Here is an 18,449-nt window from a genome sequence, read left to right as displayed (position 1 = left end):
GTTGAAAATGACTTTAACCAATAACACACCCAGCAGGCCCTGATTTCTGGCTTTCCTGTCACCGTGTTCTTAGTTTGACTGGTTGTTAGTATATCGTTGTTTGTTCTGTTGCAAACACTCAAACAGCAACACAAGCCAAACCCCAAAAACGGACCCCAAGAACAGCGGAATCCGGCAAAAAGTACGTTTAGTTGACAACCAACAAACGGTTCCAATGGCCCCCAACGATCCACCGCCTCCTGGTGGTAATGCATCCGTGTCTGCCGTGGCGATGGCCGCCAGCCAAAGCATCTCGTATGTGCAGTGCCAGAACCTCAAGTACAACGTTCTCATCCTTGGCTGGCTGGGCGTGATCATATCCAGCGTTATCCTTGGCAGCTCCTTGCTGACCATCCACTTGCAGCCAGACATCGAACTGCTGCTCAAGCAATGGCCTATGAACTTGGTCCCGGTTACAGAGCAGCAGGTACTGATCAGTTGTGAGTACAATTAGCTGATAATACCGACTCAAGGTGGAAGCACTAATCACTGATCTTTGGCCACCAGTGTTGACCATCTTTAGCTCTATTGTGTATGGACTGTCGCTGATCAACATGGGAGTTAGTCTGCTGCTGCTAATAGGTATTGCCCGGGTAAGTTAAATGAACAGACGGGTTCTTTAAACACATTCTAATGTTAACAAAAACAAGAAAGGAAGCCAACTTCGGCCAGGCAAAGTTTATATAACTTTGCAGCTATTTTAAAAATAGAATCTTCCTTACAACGACTATTTTTCGAATATTATGTATGTGTATTGTTAAAAGCAGTGAAACTTTGACGATTTTCCGCTTTATTTTTTGATCGTTCCAATGACAGATTTATTATATCGTTGTCCGATTTTAATAAAATAATAATTAATAAATCAATAATTCTGAAAATGTCAAATAAAGTGTAAAGCAGCAAAGTTATATTTGTATTTATTTTATTTTGCATAAAAAACTACTTACTACTTTAAAACGGACAGACGGGCATGGCTTGATCGACTCTTCTCGTGATGCAGATTAATAATGTTAGTATATACTTTATGAGGTCAGAAATATCTTCTTAGGATAAACATAGATATTTGCTTACACATTTTTTAGATTCTTTATTTTTGGATATTTCAAGTCATAAGATATTCGTAAGGTTAGGCAGAATTTTGCTTAAGTGGCATAAGGTCATTTTTATTTTGATTAAATACCAATATAGAGAAAAATATTGGCCATATTGTTTATTCAACTAACATAGTTTATCACCCTTTTAAAGGACTCAAGTTGTTTGATGTATCCGTGGTTGATCTATCACGGCGTTATTTTTGGCTTTGGTCTTTACTTGGGGGTTTTCTATGCGACCGCAGGTCTTTTTATTGACCTTTCGAGCTTTCTGATGTGTCTTCTGGTGTTCACCCTTGTGCTGGGTAGGTCTGCTTAACATCCGAAGACACCACTCTGCTAATATATATTTACTTCAGTTATTTTTTACAAGATCTACCACGAGGTCTTCACCCTATTTCGTGTGATGGAGCAGCAGTCGAAGGAGGGTGCAATGGGAGGGTTCTACTATCCGGATGCCGAGCATGCGTGGACTGGGGTGCCCTATCAGCAGGTCTATCTGCCGCGTCTGCCCATCCAAAAGTAACATTCACAGTAGCAACATCAAGACAATTGCGACCACAACAACTGCAACTGCAACAGCAACGAGTAGAGAAAAATATTTGAATGACATTTGGACTTTGTTGGCACGATTAATAAACGTTTGACAAGTTCGAATTCATTTCAACATTTGTATAATTTATTTACACACGAAATGTAGTTCATAAATAGTTTTAAAATTACATAACAGCGCATATGACTAAGTAAATTTAACCGTAATTATCAGTTATAATTAATTTAAAGGTTTTAGGGTGTTTGCAAATATATCGCACACGTGTGTATCTTGCAGACACACACAGCCAATCCTAACTGCTAAATTGTACTGCGCTAATTTGTTTTGTTAAATTATAATAATATATTTCTTGTGTAACCATAAATTAAGTCGACGTGGATCAGAAGCGGATTCGGATTCGGAGTCGGTGTCGGGAGCAGAATGAAGTGAGTTATGTACAAAACAATCTGGGGCCCACTTAGCAGGCAGGTGCGAGTGCGAATGCGAATGCGATGAGAATAAATTAGAGTCGTCGTCCCTAGATGTTCATCGTGAGTCCGACGACGTAGGACACCCAGTCGACGGTCTTGCTGACGCTATGATAGATTCCTGGCTGGCCGCGGGACGCGCAGGAGTAACCAGCGGAGACCACACCTGGAGGAGATCGAAGGGGATATGTTAGGGGATATATAAGGACCCATCTCTCTGGCTAACACCCACCAATCAGGTACCAACGCCCGTTCTTGTCGTGCATCAGGGGTCCTCCCGAGTCGCCCTGGCACGAGTCCTTGCCCCCGTTCCGGTATCCCGCGCACAGCATCTCCTGGTAGATGACCACGTTGATGCCGTTCTGCCGATGCCAGCGCTCGCAGATCCGGTTCTCGATCACCGGCACATCGACGGCCTGCAGCGTCTTGGGACGCAGCCGAGAGCCCGGATTCAGAGCTCCCCAGCCGGCGGCCCAGCCGAACTTGCCCAGGAAATCCTCGTTCTTCTCCGGCAGGCAGATGGGAGCTGAAATTAATATTAGTAAAAGGTAGTTTGTCACTTATAAATAACTTTTTAGCATATCCAGTATAAATATTATAACACTTTTATTACTCTTTTTCTATTTCCAATCTGAAAACAACAATAAAGCTGTCAAAATAGCTCCTAAAACTAGCTACTAATACTAAATTCTTTTGTTACAAAATGTTTTTTTTTTGTCGGCCTTTAGTATTCTTGAGTATTGGCGGTTAATCTGAATTTTAATATTTTTAAAGTTAAGTTGGTAGAATTAACAAAAAAAAACTTTACTATGACAATTTTTTTAAGGTTATGCATTACGAGTTACTTTAGCGATAAGACTAAGATTTAATGACTTTAGGTCAGTTAAAAGGTTCAACATAACTAAATTGTTGAACCAAGATTTAGAAAACCATTTTAATAAGGAAATTGGTTTTTAAGTGAAAGTTTTATAGAAAATCATATTATGAAAGTATTATTTTTCGTTAATAAATAAAACATGCTTTACTAAATATATTTTTTATAGTATATGTGGATATAGGTTTCCGTAGTTAAATGTTTTTCGTTGCACTCAATTCAGTTCACTTATTTAGTCTTATTTTACACAGATTTCTTAATATTATTATATACTCCCTACACTCCCATATCATTTGGTATGCTAAAATGGCATTGTCAATCCCTCATATATTTATGTAAAAACTATATTTGTAATCCCCGAAGACTCACCTATGTGGGGCATAAAGTGCACGGTGCGTTCCAGCGTCAGCACGGAGATGTCGAAGCGGTCCGCCTGCGGAGTGAACTTGAAGTACGGGTGCACATCGATCCGCCGGACTCCGAAAGTGTAGGCGGGCAGTGGTTCCACGGCCGAGTTGATCACGTAGTCGCCCAGCGTGACGTGCACCTGGCGCGGAGTGGCCCGGGCCACACAGTGACCGGCGGTGACCACGTGGCGCCGCGAGATCAACGAACCTCCACATCTGCCAAGCGGAAATTGGAAAGTCGGAGAAGCTGTTATACCAAAGGGGGGGGAGCAGGCCAGCCCTGAAGATGCTCACCTGGAGGAACCGATGCGGATGTAGGCCTGCCAGGGAAAGGAGCCGAAGCCCGCATCATCGCCGCCCACAATGCGCCGCTGGGCGGTTTGTTTGGCCAGCGAAATGCCGCAGCCTGGAAAAGCAAGGTAAGAATAAATCGAAAACACAACTCTTAGCATACGGGGGAGTTTCGGGATTGGACTGGATTGGATTGGATTAGTGAAGCATTTAACAACGGGGTGACCAACAAGCAAGCAATTATAATTGGCCAAACAAGCGGGCAACGTGCAGCTGCTGCCGGGTTCAAATTAGCTTTCTAGAGTCGAGTCGTCGCGTCTTGATGGGATTTGGGGTCTCAGTTTGGTCGGGGTCTGGACATGGAGCGTAATGCCGTTAAGCTATGTGTAATATATGGCTTAATTATCATTAGCGTGCTGTGGTAATTAACATGCTCATGCCGGGCAATTAAACTTATATATATCTTTTTTTTTTGTTTTTTTTTTTTGTTGTGCTCAGCCTTTCTTCGCGGGTGGGTTTTGCTGTATTTGCTGTTTTTTAGTGGCGTGTGTTATAGGCATCTGCGTACATCTAGGCCCAAATAGTTGCAGAGATTGCGGCTTAATTAGGCACTGAAAACTACCCAAGAGTGTAACAATAACAAATACGAATTACGAGTGCATAGCTACATAACAAAACGAACTACAAAATATACGTAAATTGTTAAAAGGTGGCATGCAAATTATTTCTCAACTATTTTGTTGAACCGCTTTTTATTTAGATATTTTTGGTTTTTTGGTATTTGGTATTTGGGTTTAGTGTGCACGTGCTTGGAGTTGAGTTTGAATTTGAGTTTTAGTTTGAGTTGGTTTGGCTCCCAATCAAACCGAGCTGAGGCTGCCACACTCACTGGGTTCGTTGTTGACCGGTCCGTAGTTCTTTTGCGGCAGATCGGTCAGATCTACGGCATTGCCGACGAAGTCCGAGCTGCCCAGATTGGCCGACTTGGCCGTGCGGTGGCAACAGCCGCGCAGCAGTCCGTCGCAGGTGCCCTGAATGAGGCCGCCGGACAGCCAGCAGCCCAAAAAGAACTCGCACGTACCGCCCCGGTGCTGGCACTCCGTGTCCGTTGTGATGTCGACTGTCGAATGGGAATCGGAGTTGGAGTTGGAGTTGCAATCGGTATGTTCTCGTGTTTGGGTGGTATTGGTGGTTATTGGAATCTGGGGTGTTTTGTGAGTGGTTTTTTCTTTGGGGGTCAAGTGGCCTAGTGCAAGCAGTTTCCCAGCAGCTGGCTGAAACCCCATCCTAAGCCCTACCGAATGCGGGGAGGGGTCGAGTCGAGTGCGCGGGCGCAGGCGTGGGCGTGGACGGGCACTTACCTTTCTCCTTGAACGTACTCGCCGACTGCGGACTGCTGGTCGCCTCCGAAGCGCTGATCCAGCTCCTGCAGACTGTAGTCGTTCCGCACATCCTGCACGGCGGCCAGCTCGTTGATGCCGAAGTTCTGGTCCCTGTTGTTGGGATAGAGAGTTTGAGTCAATATACAGCATAAGTTTTCCTCATTGTAACTTATATAAAGTGGTTTGTTTAAACAATGTTGGCATTGGCCATGGCTTTTTCTGTTTGTAAATGTTTGCTACTTTAAATTATAGCCAATTCAGAAGTTTTTATTTTTTAACCTCATCTAAACCTACCCTTATGATCAGGCCCAACTTACAGCATATAATATTGTACTAGATAAGAGGTGTTATAATTTTGAATTTTGAATTTGACAGCTACCAAAAGATTACTCACGAATTTGTTGAAATCTTCAGAGAAGTTAAGTCAAATCATTTGCTCATTTTAAAAGGTCAACTTATAACTGTTATAGCTAGCTCGAAAATTAAAACAAATGAAATATAAATTAAATCAACAGCCAACAAAAAAAAAAAAAACAAAACGGAATAGTAAAAACACAATATCTGAATGTGACATAAGTTTAAATAAAATATTACAGATATTAAAATCTTTTCCAAAAATGCTAAAATTTAACATACTACTTGTAAAAACAGCAATAAATTAAAATCAAAGTGGAAATATTAACAAGTAAAAATTAATTATTGCATTCCTAGGTTTTTGGGTATCGCAACTTGGTTTTATTTTGTTTAACCATGCATATAATTTTCTTCCGAAATTTTCATTGCAGTGAGGGAGACATTTGTAATACTCAAGAGCATTGGCGGACATGCATAAACTTTGACTGAACCAAGTAGGCTTTCCTGTTAGCTTTTGTTATGGTCCAAGTACCCACCTAAAAGCAATATTGTCGCTGAAGTAAACTCCGTTGCCGGAAGGTCCGCTGCTGCCTGCGGGTCCACTGGGTCCGGTGGTGCCCACGTTGTCGTTGGTGGGGAAGACCACGCGCGGACTGCGCGACGATTTGTACGGGTAGTAGCGGCTCTTGCGCGATCCCTGGTACTCGCTGGGTCCCACGTACTCCTGGAAGTTCTTCTGCGGCCCAAATTGGCGGCACCGGGGCGGGTGGTCCCGTCCGGAACTCGGTGTCGCCGAAGTAGAATCCGCGCTGCGGTCGCTGCTGCGGCAAGGCGGTGATCGGTCCATTGATGTCCCCGAACTTGGTCACATCGTCACGGTACAACTTGAGGCCATGTGGCTTGGCGTTGCTCACCAGGCCGGGGAACTCGAAGCTGGAGGAGGCCGTGTCCGTGTCGAAGTAGAGCTGACGTGTGTGGCGCGTCTCGTGCTGCTCGAACTGCGTGGGCGGCGGAGCGGGAGCCGCTGCATCCTCGCTGAACGGCTGCGGTTCATAGTCCCCGGCACTGGTTTCCCCGAAGATGGGGTTGTCCTCGCGGTAGGCCTGCGGGTGGAAGGGACTGGCGGGCTTGAGGCTGTAGCTGGGAAACTGGAAGCCCACCCGCCGACTGGTGTTCTCCGGCTCGGCGTACTCCAGCTTGTCCGTGGAACTGGAGGCGGCGGCCAGGAGATCACTGCGCTCGGTGCGGTCGGGACCCAGCTCCAGCTCCAGGGGCTGCTGTTCCGGACTGCCCTGAGTGGCCAGTTCGGCTGCGAACTCGTGGGCCACGGCGGCCACTCCGTCGGCGGGGGGGCCCAAGGCGGAGAGTGTGGCATTCCGGCTGGGTCGCAGCTGCAGCAGGGATCCCGCCGAGCCGTTCTCCCCCTCCGTCTGCAGCGGTATGTACATGTAGTTGCGCCGCCGACCCTCGCGTCGCGTCACATTCTCCGGCATGGTGGGCACCAGCTGCCTGGGCACCGTGATCAGCTCGCTCTGGGGCAGCTCCACCGACGGAGCCGGAACGATCTCTACGGCGGCGTCCGATCTTCGCTGGGCGGTGGCTGACATGGCAGTGCCAGCCATTTGGCGAGCGGTGCGATAGGAACCGAAGGACTGCACCACCGTGCCATCGCTGCGCTGGCGCACATCCTTGAAGCTGATGTCGTCCTGCCGGCTAAAGCTCTGGTAGGGGGCGTACAAATTGCGGGCGGTGGAGGGCGTGGTGGCCGCCGCTGCAGAAGTCTGCCAGGGCAGCAGTTGGTGGCCCGTCAGGAGGGCGGCCGTGGTCACCGCTGTGGTGGGCGTGGCACCGACACCGACACCGAAACCGCCACCGACAACCAAAGAGGCGCAGCAGCAGTAGGCAAACAGATTAACGGCCAACGCCAGTCGACTCCATCTCCATGTGTTGCGTGTGCTCTGGCCAATGCAAGTACTGTTGGAATAGTTGGCCACTAACATCTTACATCGAGCAGGATGAGCGTCGGTGAATGGTGGATGTTGTCTGTTTTCTGTTGTCTGTTGTTTGCTGTCGGTTGCCTGGTGGTAATGACACTGGCTCCAATTAAGGCGCAGCCGCACAACTTCCTGCTTGGCGCCGCCTGAACTTGAACGCTTAAACGCTGATGAACGCCGCCCAAAAAGCAAAGCGAAGCTGGTCCGTTTCGCTTTTCTTACGCTCCGCTGGCTGCTGAAATGTGGATACCGAATGGATACCGAATGCTTGTCAGCTGCGTGCCGCGTTCATTGATCTCTCCACTGGTTTTTGGCCTGCTCTTGCTCTTGCACTTGGTCTTCGTCTCTCGACTTTTCGGATTTTCCGATTTTCCGATTTTTGCGATTTTCCGGCGCGTTGCAAAGCGGCAAAGCGGCGGCTCTGTTACAATTCAGCTGGATTTGCGGCAATCTGTGTGCCTGCCTCCGATAGCTTAGCTCGTGTGGCGGGTTTCGATGCCAGTTTCGACTCGATGATGCCGAATTGGTCCGGGTGCCGGGTGCCGGGATGGGATGGGGTGTTTGGGTATGGGTGTGGGTATGGGTAAGTGTTGTGTGGTATATGTGCTGTGCAGGTCCAGCGGTTATTGGACTGTGCTGTGCTGTGATGTGCTGTGCTGTGCTGTGCTGCTCCAATGGCAATTATGGCAATTGCTGTTGACGCTTTAACAGCGACGTTTCAAGCGGTTTCGTGTGCTTGCATGCTGCACCGCATCGCGACAACGTCCACGAGTTGAGCTCTGGCCACGAATTACTTCCTTAATTGCCTGCAACGGATAAACAGAAATGAATATGATTGAAGGACCGGTTTTATTTTCGGGTAATTAAGAGTGGGTGTAGGGAGTGTGTACCGTATAACTAATAATGCATGAATGCATAAATGCATAAATGCATAAGTGCATACATGCAGCAATGCGCTTTCGTCTGGCAGGCATAATCTCCGCTTTGGGCATTAAATTCCCATTAATCCCGCAGTAAATTAATTTTAAATCATCAATTTGCGCTAAAAACCCGTTGCAGCCGAGCTGGACTTGCCCCTGCAACACGCGTTTCCTCGGTCACAAGCCACAGCTGAGTTTTGGGAAACCTGTCGCCGCGTTAAAAGCATCTGGGAAAACTGGAAAAACCATCATCAGCACCTGCCAACTCGCAGTGTTTTTATTTAATTTCCCTTTTTCGCTTTTTGCGCGTTTCTTATTTTGTCTGCCTTGTTTTTACATTTTACGTTTAACGATAGAAGGAAATGAATGAATGTAATAAAAGCGCAATAAAAGCTAATGCGAGGAGTAGTTCACTACCCTATGACAGCCTAAATGGCACATTAGCTTAGATTGTTTGTGGTTTGTTTCAAAATTGTATGTTATTATTGCTTATAAATTTTGGTTTCCAATTTCTATTCTAATTTTATTACCTACAATTAACTCAAACGGGATTTATGTTTCGAAAAGTTGCATAAAGCTAATACCACTTCGTTCAATATAAACATTAAAAATAAAAATCAAATAAATTTTATGGAAAACCTCTCAATTCAAATTTTCTTCTTTCAGTCGATTAATTCATTACGCAAGTTTTCAATGCATTTCTTAACTATTTTTTTTTTGTTCATACATTTTTTTCGTGATTTAACAAATTTTATTTTAAATATCAAATTAATAATTTTCAGATTTAGAACTTATAATTATAATATGTTTTGGTTAGTGGGAGATTTATTGCTTTCCGTCAGTCTCAGTGAGTGCAATCTATAGTCGATCAATCTCAGAACTCATAGTTGGTACGGCTGGTCGGCCAAGCAACAGAAATTGCATTGAAAGTAAGAGTTTGCCAGCTTTTTCGCTCTCCGCAGCTCTTTTCACTTTCATTTCGAGTTCAAGCACCACGCGGCCAGCCGCTTGGCAAATAGTTTTTGCTTGTGCGCCGATCTGCCGAACGCTTCCTCTAACCTGGCTCAAAACTTGACATTTTGAACTTGATTTGCGGTGTGCCGGGCAGCGATTTCCAATGCACCAGGAAGCTGGGAAGTTGCCTCCCGAAACGTGACTCGGCGCTTCGACAGCTTTGCATAATAGTTAACACATTTTGCGGACACTTTGTGTATAGATGTTGGTTATGAAATGTTTTTTGGCGACTCAACTGGTTTTGCCAGCTGGTGTTTCTGTTTTTGCCTTGCCGACGCACCGTGATGCAACCGTTGCAAAACTCAATTTACATTTTGGGCAGTGCAGGCTTAGTCCGGGCTAATCCATCCCGTCTTCGTCTCCTGGATTGGGTTACATAAGAGTGCACTTTACTGACAGCTGCCCCACCATCATCATCGTCATCATCATCATCATTGGGCAGCAAACAATGCACCATATGCGTGTTGTTTCCATATGGCAACGGCCTTGAGTGAAGGACGCCGGAAACTGGCTTTCTGCGGCTCTTTCTCTTTCTCCGACACTTACGCATAACTTACAATCGCTTTGCATTGCTCTGCCTGCTTTCAGTTTATTTGTTTTAATTAACAATACTTTACTGAGATTTTCTGTAAGAGTTTTCGGAGCGGATTCCCAAAATCCCTCCCGCCCGCAACTTCATTACTTTTGTTTTAGCTTTGCGCTGGCAGTGAAAGTTTTTTTCAGCTGCTAACAATGCGTCGTTCATTTCGTTTCCATTTCGTTGTAAACAAGCGATTTGGTTGCTTTTCTGCTCGTAATTGAGATAAATGCATTTTAAATGCACCACCGCAGCTGCAGCAGCAACATCTGCAACATCAGCAACTGGTTGCAGTTGCGTATGCAGATGCGATACCCAGCTGCTCATTGCATTTGGGCAGTCGATTGTGCGTCACAAATCCCAAAGACTTTTCTTTTATCTGGCCACGCATAATTCACGACAAATGAATTCTCCCCGCCACTGAAGACAATGGCTAATGCGCCGTATGACAATGGCAATAGCTGCAGCAGCAACATCGCCAGCAACATCAGCAACATCAACAACATCCACAACAATGGCAACACAAAAGCTTAGCCAAAAGTTGTCATTTTCGTTGTCTCCCGTTTGTCGCTGGCTGATGAGTTGCGCATAAAATAAATGCCTGGCAAGCTGCGCCGCCGGCTCAATGAAATTTTTATTCATTTTGTTGAATTGGGGGAAAATGCTTAAATTATGGAGGAGGCAGAGCAGCGCATGGCTAATAAATTAAGAAAGCCCAAAGAAGACAGCTGAAGTCGCTTTATGCCAGATCCTAGTTAGCGGCTTCTTACAAAGTAAGCTGTGAAAAGCGCCAACTGGTTACAATGCCATTGAACTAATTGTAAACAAATCTTTATTTATTTCCTTCTCAGGTGAGAGAGAACTTAAAGTAAAAAAAAAAACATAGTTTTATAAATTAATATTTCAAATATTTTGTATGCTTATAAAAGTTTCGTTAAAATTTCTTATTCAAGCTTATTTATGTTAAGTTATACAAAAAATAAGTATTGTTCAGAATATATTTTATTATATACAAGTCTGAAAAATATTCGCATTAAATTAATTTTTTATTAAAAAGATCTTTAACTGAAGATTTTAATTTAAAACGTAATTTTTTTACGTATATAACTTAAAATTTATGTTGTAATCACTACGTTTTCTCGTCACACGTTCGTCAACATAGTTTTCGTGTTTTTTCAGCTTTCCTTTAGCTAAACGTTTACATTTATTTAAGCAAGCAATCAAAAGAAAATCACAGAAACCACAAAATGTATATCCACTCCCACTTATTTGGCGGTTGTCGTCGTTTTGCCAAAGTGGAATTAAAATAGATTTGCCCAATTATTTTGAATTGCTACCATTTGCAATTACGAATTGTTTGCACAAGCCGAAAGGTTAAACCCACTTGACTTTCCCACCACCAAAGCACCACCACCTATGGCTCAAGTGGGTCAAACAGCTGGGCTCGTCTTGGCCGGGCCGAAGTCAAATTAAGTGGAAATTGGTGTCATGCCATTGGCACATTTTGGCCGGCCCAAAACAGAGGAGACAACAGCGAAATATACATATTAGAGCCGCGAGAGTTGGGTAAGGTAAGTGCCGTTGTAAACCGCAGCCACGAGCGTTTTAAAACGCCCGTTCACCTAATCAATCGAGGGCCAACTGATGGCACCTGTGACGTCTGCTCCACACACGCACACAAGTTCAGAGCCCAGAGTGTTAATTAATATTCAATACGCAAGGCTGCTGCGCAATTGTTACGAATGTGTTAAGTCAACACCGGCAGCAGTCGAGTGTTAAGAAGTGACCGACTGTAGACCATGGCAACAGCACTAACAACAACTGATAAGTTTATATGTATATGCATATGTAGCAGTGCATGCAAATCGCACACGTTATGCAATTAGCGCCACTCACACTGTGGAGGGAACACACGGCGTATGAGCAATATTAATCAAAAGATTGTAAGAGCTTTGAGCCGCCGAATTAGATAAGCGCAATAAACTTGCGGATAATTTCGTGCTGATGACTCGTGGCGTGCTGAAAAACCACAAAAGACTCGGGCAACGAACTAAGGACACACTTCGCCTAAAACAAAAGACTCAGGCCACAAACTTACATAGCCGGAAATGTGGGGAAATCCCGCCCTCCACCTCCAAAAAATAAACACATATAAAAGACTCAGGCCACAAACTTGTCCGACCTAAGCTCAGTAAAATACAAATAATTAGCTGACCCATAGCCAGTAGCTACTGCGGTCACCTCCCCCTCAAAAACTGAGCGCCCAATTAACAACAACAAGCCGATAAACAAACAACCCGAATGCATAATCAATTGGACTCGAAGCGAAGAAAGAAAAATGATGAAAACAAAAATTGAGAAATCATTTGCATAAAGCCAGCAACAATTTCGAGCATTTCGATTGGCTTACATAAGCCAGCAGTGCACAAAGAAGGTGAAAGAGAGAAAAATATTTACATAAAGCATCAAAAAAGAAAATAAAAGCAAGGCAAATGAAGCCAAGAAATCCATGGCCATGGTCACAATTTGGCGGAACTTGTTTTCCAACGCTCGGGTCGTATATTTCGAATTTTATTACATGATGAAAAAGGGTCGCAAATCCCGAACCGGATTTTAGGCCACAGCAGCAGCTCCCAAAATTAAGTAATTTGTGTCGGGCTGCTGGAAAGAAAGTTCTCGGCCACAACAACCAAGCCATATATAAATATGGCACCTATATATATAAATTGTAGCATGCTCCAGAGAGCGGGCAAGACGAGTTTCTCCGCTTATGCAATAAGCCAGCCCTAAATTGAAAAAGCAAAATAAAATAAAACCACTTCAGGAAAACGAAAAAAAAATAATGAGATGTTACCAAAAAATACAAAAAACAAAATAACAAGACAGCGTCGGCGTTGAATGTTGCTGATAATGAAGTTCATGTCATACTTATACACACAGACACTCGTACGAAAGTATATTGTGTAGTCAACACAAGACATCGACGGAGCCATAAAAACGTTGCCAAATAATTTGTGGCTCAAGCTGCAGTAAACCAAATTGAGGCTAAGACGCCGCGGCAATGCGCCTCTCTTTTCCTCTTTCTGGCTTTTGACTCATTTCACATTTCGTTTGCCCTTCTTTTACGCACTTTTGTGTGTGTCTCAGTATTTATGTTTTCCGGTTTCTTGTTTCCTCCTTTTTTGCATTTCGTTGGCTTTTATTTGTTTTATTGGCTACTTGACATGGTTTTTTTTTTTTGTTTTGTTTCAGCCCTTTCATGCCAACCTATTTATTATTCCAAGTCTGTGTCAGTTATATAATAATTATCAAGCTGTTAATTTGGAAACACATTGAATAATCGACCGCATTGTGGCATTGTTTTATTGCAATGACATATTATTGGGTCACAGCCTGATGACTTTTGAAGTTCACAGGTGAAATATATGTTACTTATAACATATATTAAAGATTTAAAGCCCCAATAATTAGGGGTTAATTGAAGTTGCAACTTTAAAATATTGATAGGTTAATACATACAAATAGACTTTATTTTTTATTATTTAAAATTGTGTTTCTTAATACAAATTAGAAAGATTTTAAGGTAATACAATTTTTTAAATATTTTAGTATACAAATATTATCTCTCCTAATTGAAATTTTTTATGACAGTTACAAAAATGTCTAATAAAATTAAAGTTTGCTTGAAAATAAGTTATTTTTCAACTATCAAAAACTTGATTTGATTGTTGATCTGACAGAAAAAATAATTATTTTGAAAAGGAAGGAGCTTAAAGACTTGTACAAGTTATTTTCCTGTTTAACCAGCCAGCTGTGCCCCACTTTAGATATGCATGCACGAAAAGTAATTAGTATATTGGTCTACCTGATTCTAGTCGATTTGACTGATCGAAATACATTTCTTTCACAGGTGGAACTCCAAAACCACAACCACTCCTCCAACGGGACACCTCGATGAAACGGCTGCGGTGGATTTTGCAAGCATTTAAGTGCAAATACTTTCCACATTTTGCAAGAGACCACGACCACGCCATGAGGTTTGCGTTTTATGCATTTTGCAGAGTGGGCATACATATATGGTAAGATTTATTAGATAATGACGCTTTACTTTTGCACCATAACTGAGTAGTTTCTTTTTCTGCGGTTCGTGAGCCGTGCGAATGTTGCAACGATCAAATGATTTAATCGCTGGCAGCGGCCAAAATCGATAAAACGAATTTAATTAACCAATTTAGATATCTTACCTTTGCAGTTAGGTGCAAGTACGCTGAGAATTAATCCAAATTTTTGTTGATTACTTAAAGGGCACAGTGGCAGTACTAGTACTGTGCGAAATGAGAGAAAGAAATTGTATTAGGTTACCGATTACAAATTGCTTGCAATTTATGGGGCTGTTTTCTTTGCACTTTTCTTTATTGTTTTGCCGAAGCTTTGTTTTGTTTGGTTAAAGCGAGAGTAATAATAAAAACAGAAATGCTTTTATTTTCATTTTTTGTTGCTTTTGCTGCTGGCTGATCGGATCAGCAAACAAGCAGCAATATTGTTCAAAGTCGCTCGCAACAACAACAGCGGCGACTGCGACTCCAATTGCAAAATCAAATCACTTTCACTGTCAGGCGCAGATCGGTGGCTGAGGGGAGGGGGTCGACGTTTGAAATTGCAGGCAACTGCAAGGCAACTGCAAGGCAACTGCAAGTTAAATCCAATCCGTAGCACTCACTCTCTCGAATTTCAGCTACTACTGAGTGCCACCTTAATTGCAGTTTTTGGCCGTATTTCGCCTCGAGTCCTGGGCTTTATCTTAATCCTGCACACTCACACAGTTGGCACTTACAGCGATCGCGAATACGAGTGTATACTGTGAATATGCGAGCGCGAACCGAACTTGAGCCGAAGTTGAACGAAGCGAAGCGCAAACACGACCTTCTTGAGCGGAGTCTCAAAGAAGTCTGAACGGTCTGCGCAAGCGCAAAAGCTAAGCGAAGCTGAGCGCGAGCTTTTCAAGCAGCTGCGCAGTCGCAGCGCTGCGCCACTGCTCTTCCTACGAAGCAGCGCTAAAGCGGTACTGGGAAAATCAGCTGTCTGCCCCAAACCCCAAACCCCATCCCGCTGTCGCTGCCCCGAGCCCCTGCTTCGATTAGGCAACAATAAATGCACAGACAAGCGTAAAAGATATAAAAAGGGGTTGGGGACCGGGCCGATCAAGCAGGGAGTTGGAGTACAGTAACAGCCACCGCATTGTACAAATAATACAAATTATTGCTTAATGCCGGCAGACGTTCGTACACCGAAATTAAAAATATAAACGATACAAAAGATCTCCTGAACTCATTGCAGCCTTTACAAACAATGTTCTTGGATCTCACTATTTATTCTACGTTTTTTTTCTTCTACTTTTAACAATTCGATCTAAGCTATTCTTTTTGACTTTGTTTAGCTCGCTTTAATGGTACAAAAGAATAAACTTTGAATTATACCTAAAGATGTACAACTTACGAAATTTAAAAAAATGTATAAGAACATTAAAGCGTTTCTTAGCTCTGTTCGGGCGCCATTGGGAAAAATGTAATTATTTCTTTTATGTGGCGCCCGAGCAGGGATTATAGAACTTGAGCAATTAATTTTCAAGAGTTTTATAAATCTATATTAAATTTATATGAACATTTTTTTTTTATTTGGCCGTTGACCTTCGTATGTTAAATTTTTACCAGTGTATTTATCTCTCCTCTGCCAGCTATCAACTTCCCCCTAACCACCCTGTCGTAAGCTGCAATTATGATATAAAGTCGTAAAGCATCATTGGCCACCATGGCCAATAGTAAGCACCACCGTTTTATTTCAGTTTTTGTTAGCAACCAAACATGACAGCCGCCAATTAAACATTTTCAGTTCATTTTTTCCCAATGCCTTTGGCCCGAAAGCGAAGCAAAGCACCGCAAGCCAGATAACCAGAAAAACAGAACCCGCAATTCACGAAAGCGTCGCAACATTTAATGCCTTTTGACAGACTGTGACAGGCTGTGACTCGGCTGTGACAGCTAATTGCAGTTGATTTGATTGAAATGTACATAAGGCAGCGTGTGCGCCTTGTCCAGCTGACACCGACTTATGAGCAACGGCGAGCAAAATCAACTAAGTGCAAGCCGTATCACAAGGGTGTCTCAGAAGTCCATGGTCCAATGACAAGATAATCACAGGAAAAAATGATAGAAACCTGCTGGTACACAATTAATGAAAGGATAGTTTTATGCAACTGAGGGACTTTTGTGTCTTAGCATATATGTTTATTAGTTGTATTAAGTAGTTTTATTAGTTGTACATAAAAAGTCTTGTATTAATGAATACTATTTCGTAAATAATAATCGAAATCAGTATAAGAAAACTATATAAAAAGTTGTACCGAACATAAATTGACTTTTGTTGATAATCTTAATTGAAGTTCCCAGACCTTCTGCAGCTGCCCACAACTATGTGGTTACTGAGTTCAACAGCTGAAGTCTGACAACTTACTTACGGATCGAACAAAACGCCCCCCACAATGGTTCATCTGTTATCTGTTTGTGCCACTCGAGCGTTCAAGCCCGTACAGTGGATACTTAACAATTCAACGTCAAGGCTGGACGGGGAAGCCTTGATCTTAAATCGGGGTGGTACGGGTTTTACCCGATACCAAAAAAGCGACGGATGGCATGTGATGATTTTTGTGTCGCCCATGCCAGCGGAATGGCCTTTGGAAAACCGCAAGACGGTCAAAACACAGCATCCGCTGCTGCTTTCAGATGATGATGATTCATCCGGCATCGGCTTTTTTGACGGATTTCTTCTATTTACTCTTGATTACTGCCCCTTGCTATTTAGCGGAGCTAAGAGTCCGTTTTGCTCTCGATTCGCACACGAACTGAAAGTGAAAGGAGCAGCGGCTGCGGCAGCATTTCTTCATCTGTATCTGCAGTCGCTGTCATTGCGCAAATGCACAGACAGAAATAAAATTACCCAAAGCAGAAAATATGGAGAAAAAAACCAAATAAAAACAGGTAAACAATATTTATTAACGTAATTTATTTGTTTTTCGTTTTACAATGTAATTTTTTAAATCTTGATCTTTTGCTTTTGCAATTCAAATTAAATTAAAAGCATTTTTCTTAAATTTCCAATATAAAATTATTCATTACCCTTAAATATAGATCAAAATAAATCGATTTCAATAAGATTTCTTAAATTAAAATTGAATATTCAATATGCATTTTTCTTTCTTGTATTAAATATAAATTTAATGTTAAGAATTAATATAAATTAAAATGGAAAGGCATTAAGCTTATTGAACTTATTTGTAATTCTTTTTAAATAAACAAAAAAAAACACATTAGTTGGGGAACACAAAATACAATTTTATGATTTGAACTAGCTATCAATTTAAAGTGCAGTGCAAAGTACAAAAAATGTTTTCTGTGTTATGTAGCTGTGGGGCATGGGCATGGGCATTGGCATCGGCATTGGCATTGGGATGGGGATTGGGGTGAAGCTGGGGCTTCGGACTGGGATTGGGATTGGGAATGGTGCGGGTGCTGTGCCGCGTGAACGCTTCAACTCCAACGCCAGCTGCTGGCGGATGCTTGCGACAGTTGGAAAGTGTTTGGCTCTTTGCTCTTTCCATTTCGTGTTTTAATTTTTTGCGGCCAGGGCAAATATTTGCATACACTCTCAACCACCGCCGCTGCTTCTGCTGCTGCTTCTGCTGCTGCTTATGCTGCTGGCAGCCAGCAGCCAGCAATCATCAACCAACAACCGCAAATTCGAGTAGCAATTGCTCTTAATTTCGTGTGGCACAATTTCCAAGGGGCAGCCGCAGCTTTTGGCTTTTTGGCCTGTCCAAAATTATGAATATTCATTAATCGATGACAGGCATTTGGTTTGGTGTTTGGAATTCGCCGGCGCGATTTCTCTCCCCACACTACAGTGCCTGGCAGAAATCAGCAGCAACTGAAGCATCGCAAAAAACCAACATCAGCAATGAGGAAGTCGCAGTGCCTTTCCACACACCTCTGAAGAAAATGGCAAGCAAAAATCGATAATTGAAAAAAAATGTTTGCGGGCAAAAACTGCGGCATTAGCATATATTTGAACCAACAGGGTGTTGCGGGGTGTATCCGCTGGAGTGCGAGCACACCCTGTGTGCCACATACAGGAAAATATTCGCAAACGAGTATCGGCGCGGAGGCCTCGCGAATGCCATCATCACTTTCACCCAGAGGTGATATAATGGACGCAGCCCAGCGAGCCCCTGACTACGTCACCAGCGCCACCAGATGCCTCTTCCTGAGCCATAAAACGAGATACGGGCACTAATCTGCGCCTCTTCCTTTAATGGCCGATGATCGCTATAATCTAATCAGTATGCAGACCGGAAAATGAATGTATTTGATAGTTAACAGTAGGATATGTATACACAAACAAAATTGCTATATAAACTAAAATATATATATAAA

The 18,449-nt window shown here is 43.1% G+C and overlaps 2 protein-coding genes across 2 annotated transcripts; one reads left to right on the top strand and one right to left on the bottom strand.

Annotated features, from left to right (window-relative positions):
- Nucleotides 1-66: 66 nt before the first annotated feature.
- LOC128256824 (uncharacterized) lies at nt 67-1,791 on the top strand. The gene is made up of 4 exons (XM_052987474.1): nt 67-479; nt 547-632; nt 1,285-1,435; nt 1,490-1,791. The coding sequence occupies exons 1-4, from the start codon at nt 215-217 to the stop codon at nt 1,654-1,656; spliced, it is 669 nt and encodes a 222-aa protein (XP_052843434.1). The 5' UTR covers nt 67-214; the 3' UTR covers nt 1,657-1,791.
- Nucleotides 1,792-1,852: 61 nt separating this feature from the next.
- Nucleotides 1,853-14,919, bottom strand: LOC128256823 (uncharacterized). Its single transcript, XM_052987472.1, is given in 11 exon segments — nt 1,853-2,316; nt 2,383-2,676; nt 3,394-3,647; nt 3,726-3,837; nt 4,612-4,842; nt 5,084-5,138; nt 5,140-5,215; nt 5,995-6,212; nt 6,214-8,258; nt 14,208-14,288; nt 14,798-14,919. Coding segments are annotated over 9 exon segments (2,601 nt in total). The 5' UTR covers nt 7,459-8,258; nt 14,208-14,288; nt 14,798-14,919; the 3' UTR covers nt 1,853-2,200.
- Between the last annotated feature and the right edge of the window lie 3,530 nt (nt 14,920-18,449).

Source organism: Drosophila gunungcola (assembly GCF_025200985.1).
Source record: "Drosophila gunungcola strain Sukarami chromosome 2R unlocalized genomic scaffold, Dgunungcola_SK_2 000030F, whole genome shotgun sequence".
NCBI lineage: Eukaryota > Metazoa > Arthropoda > Insecta > Diptera > Drosophilidae > Drosophila > Drosophila gunungcola.
The sequence above is the reverse complement of the archived record's forward strand: the minus strand, read 5'-3'. Positions and strand labels throughout refer to the sequence as shown.

Excerpts from the sequence above, each read along its gene's own strand:
- LOC128256824 (XM_052987474.1), top strand. The coding sequence starts at position 215 with ATGGCCCCCAACGATCCACCGCCTCCTGGTGGTAATGCATCCGTGTCT. Across the intron at positions 480-546 it reads GCAGCAGGTACTGATCAGTT|TGTTGACCATCTTTAGCTCT; the intron begins GTGAGTACAATT and ends TTTGGCCACCAG. Across the intron at positions 633-1,284 it reads TGCTAATAGGTATTGCCCGG|GACTCAAGTTGTTTGATGTA; the intron begins GTAAGTTAAATG and ends ACCCTTTTAAAG.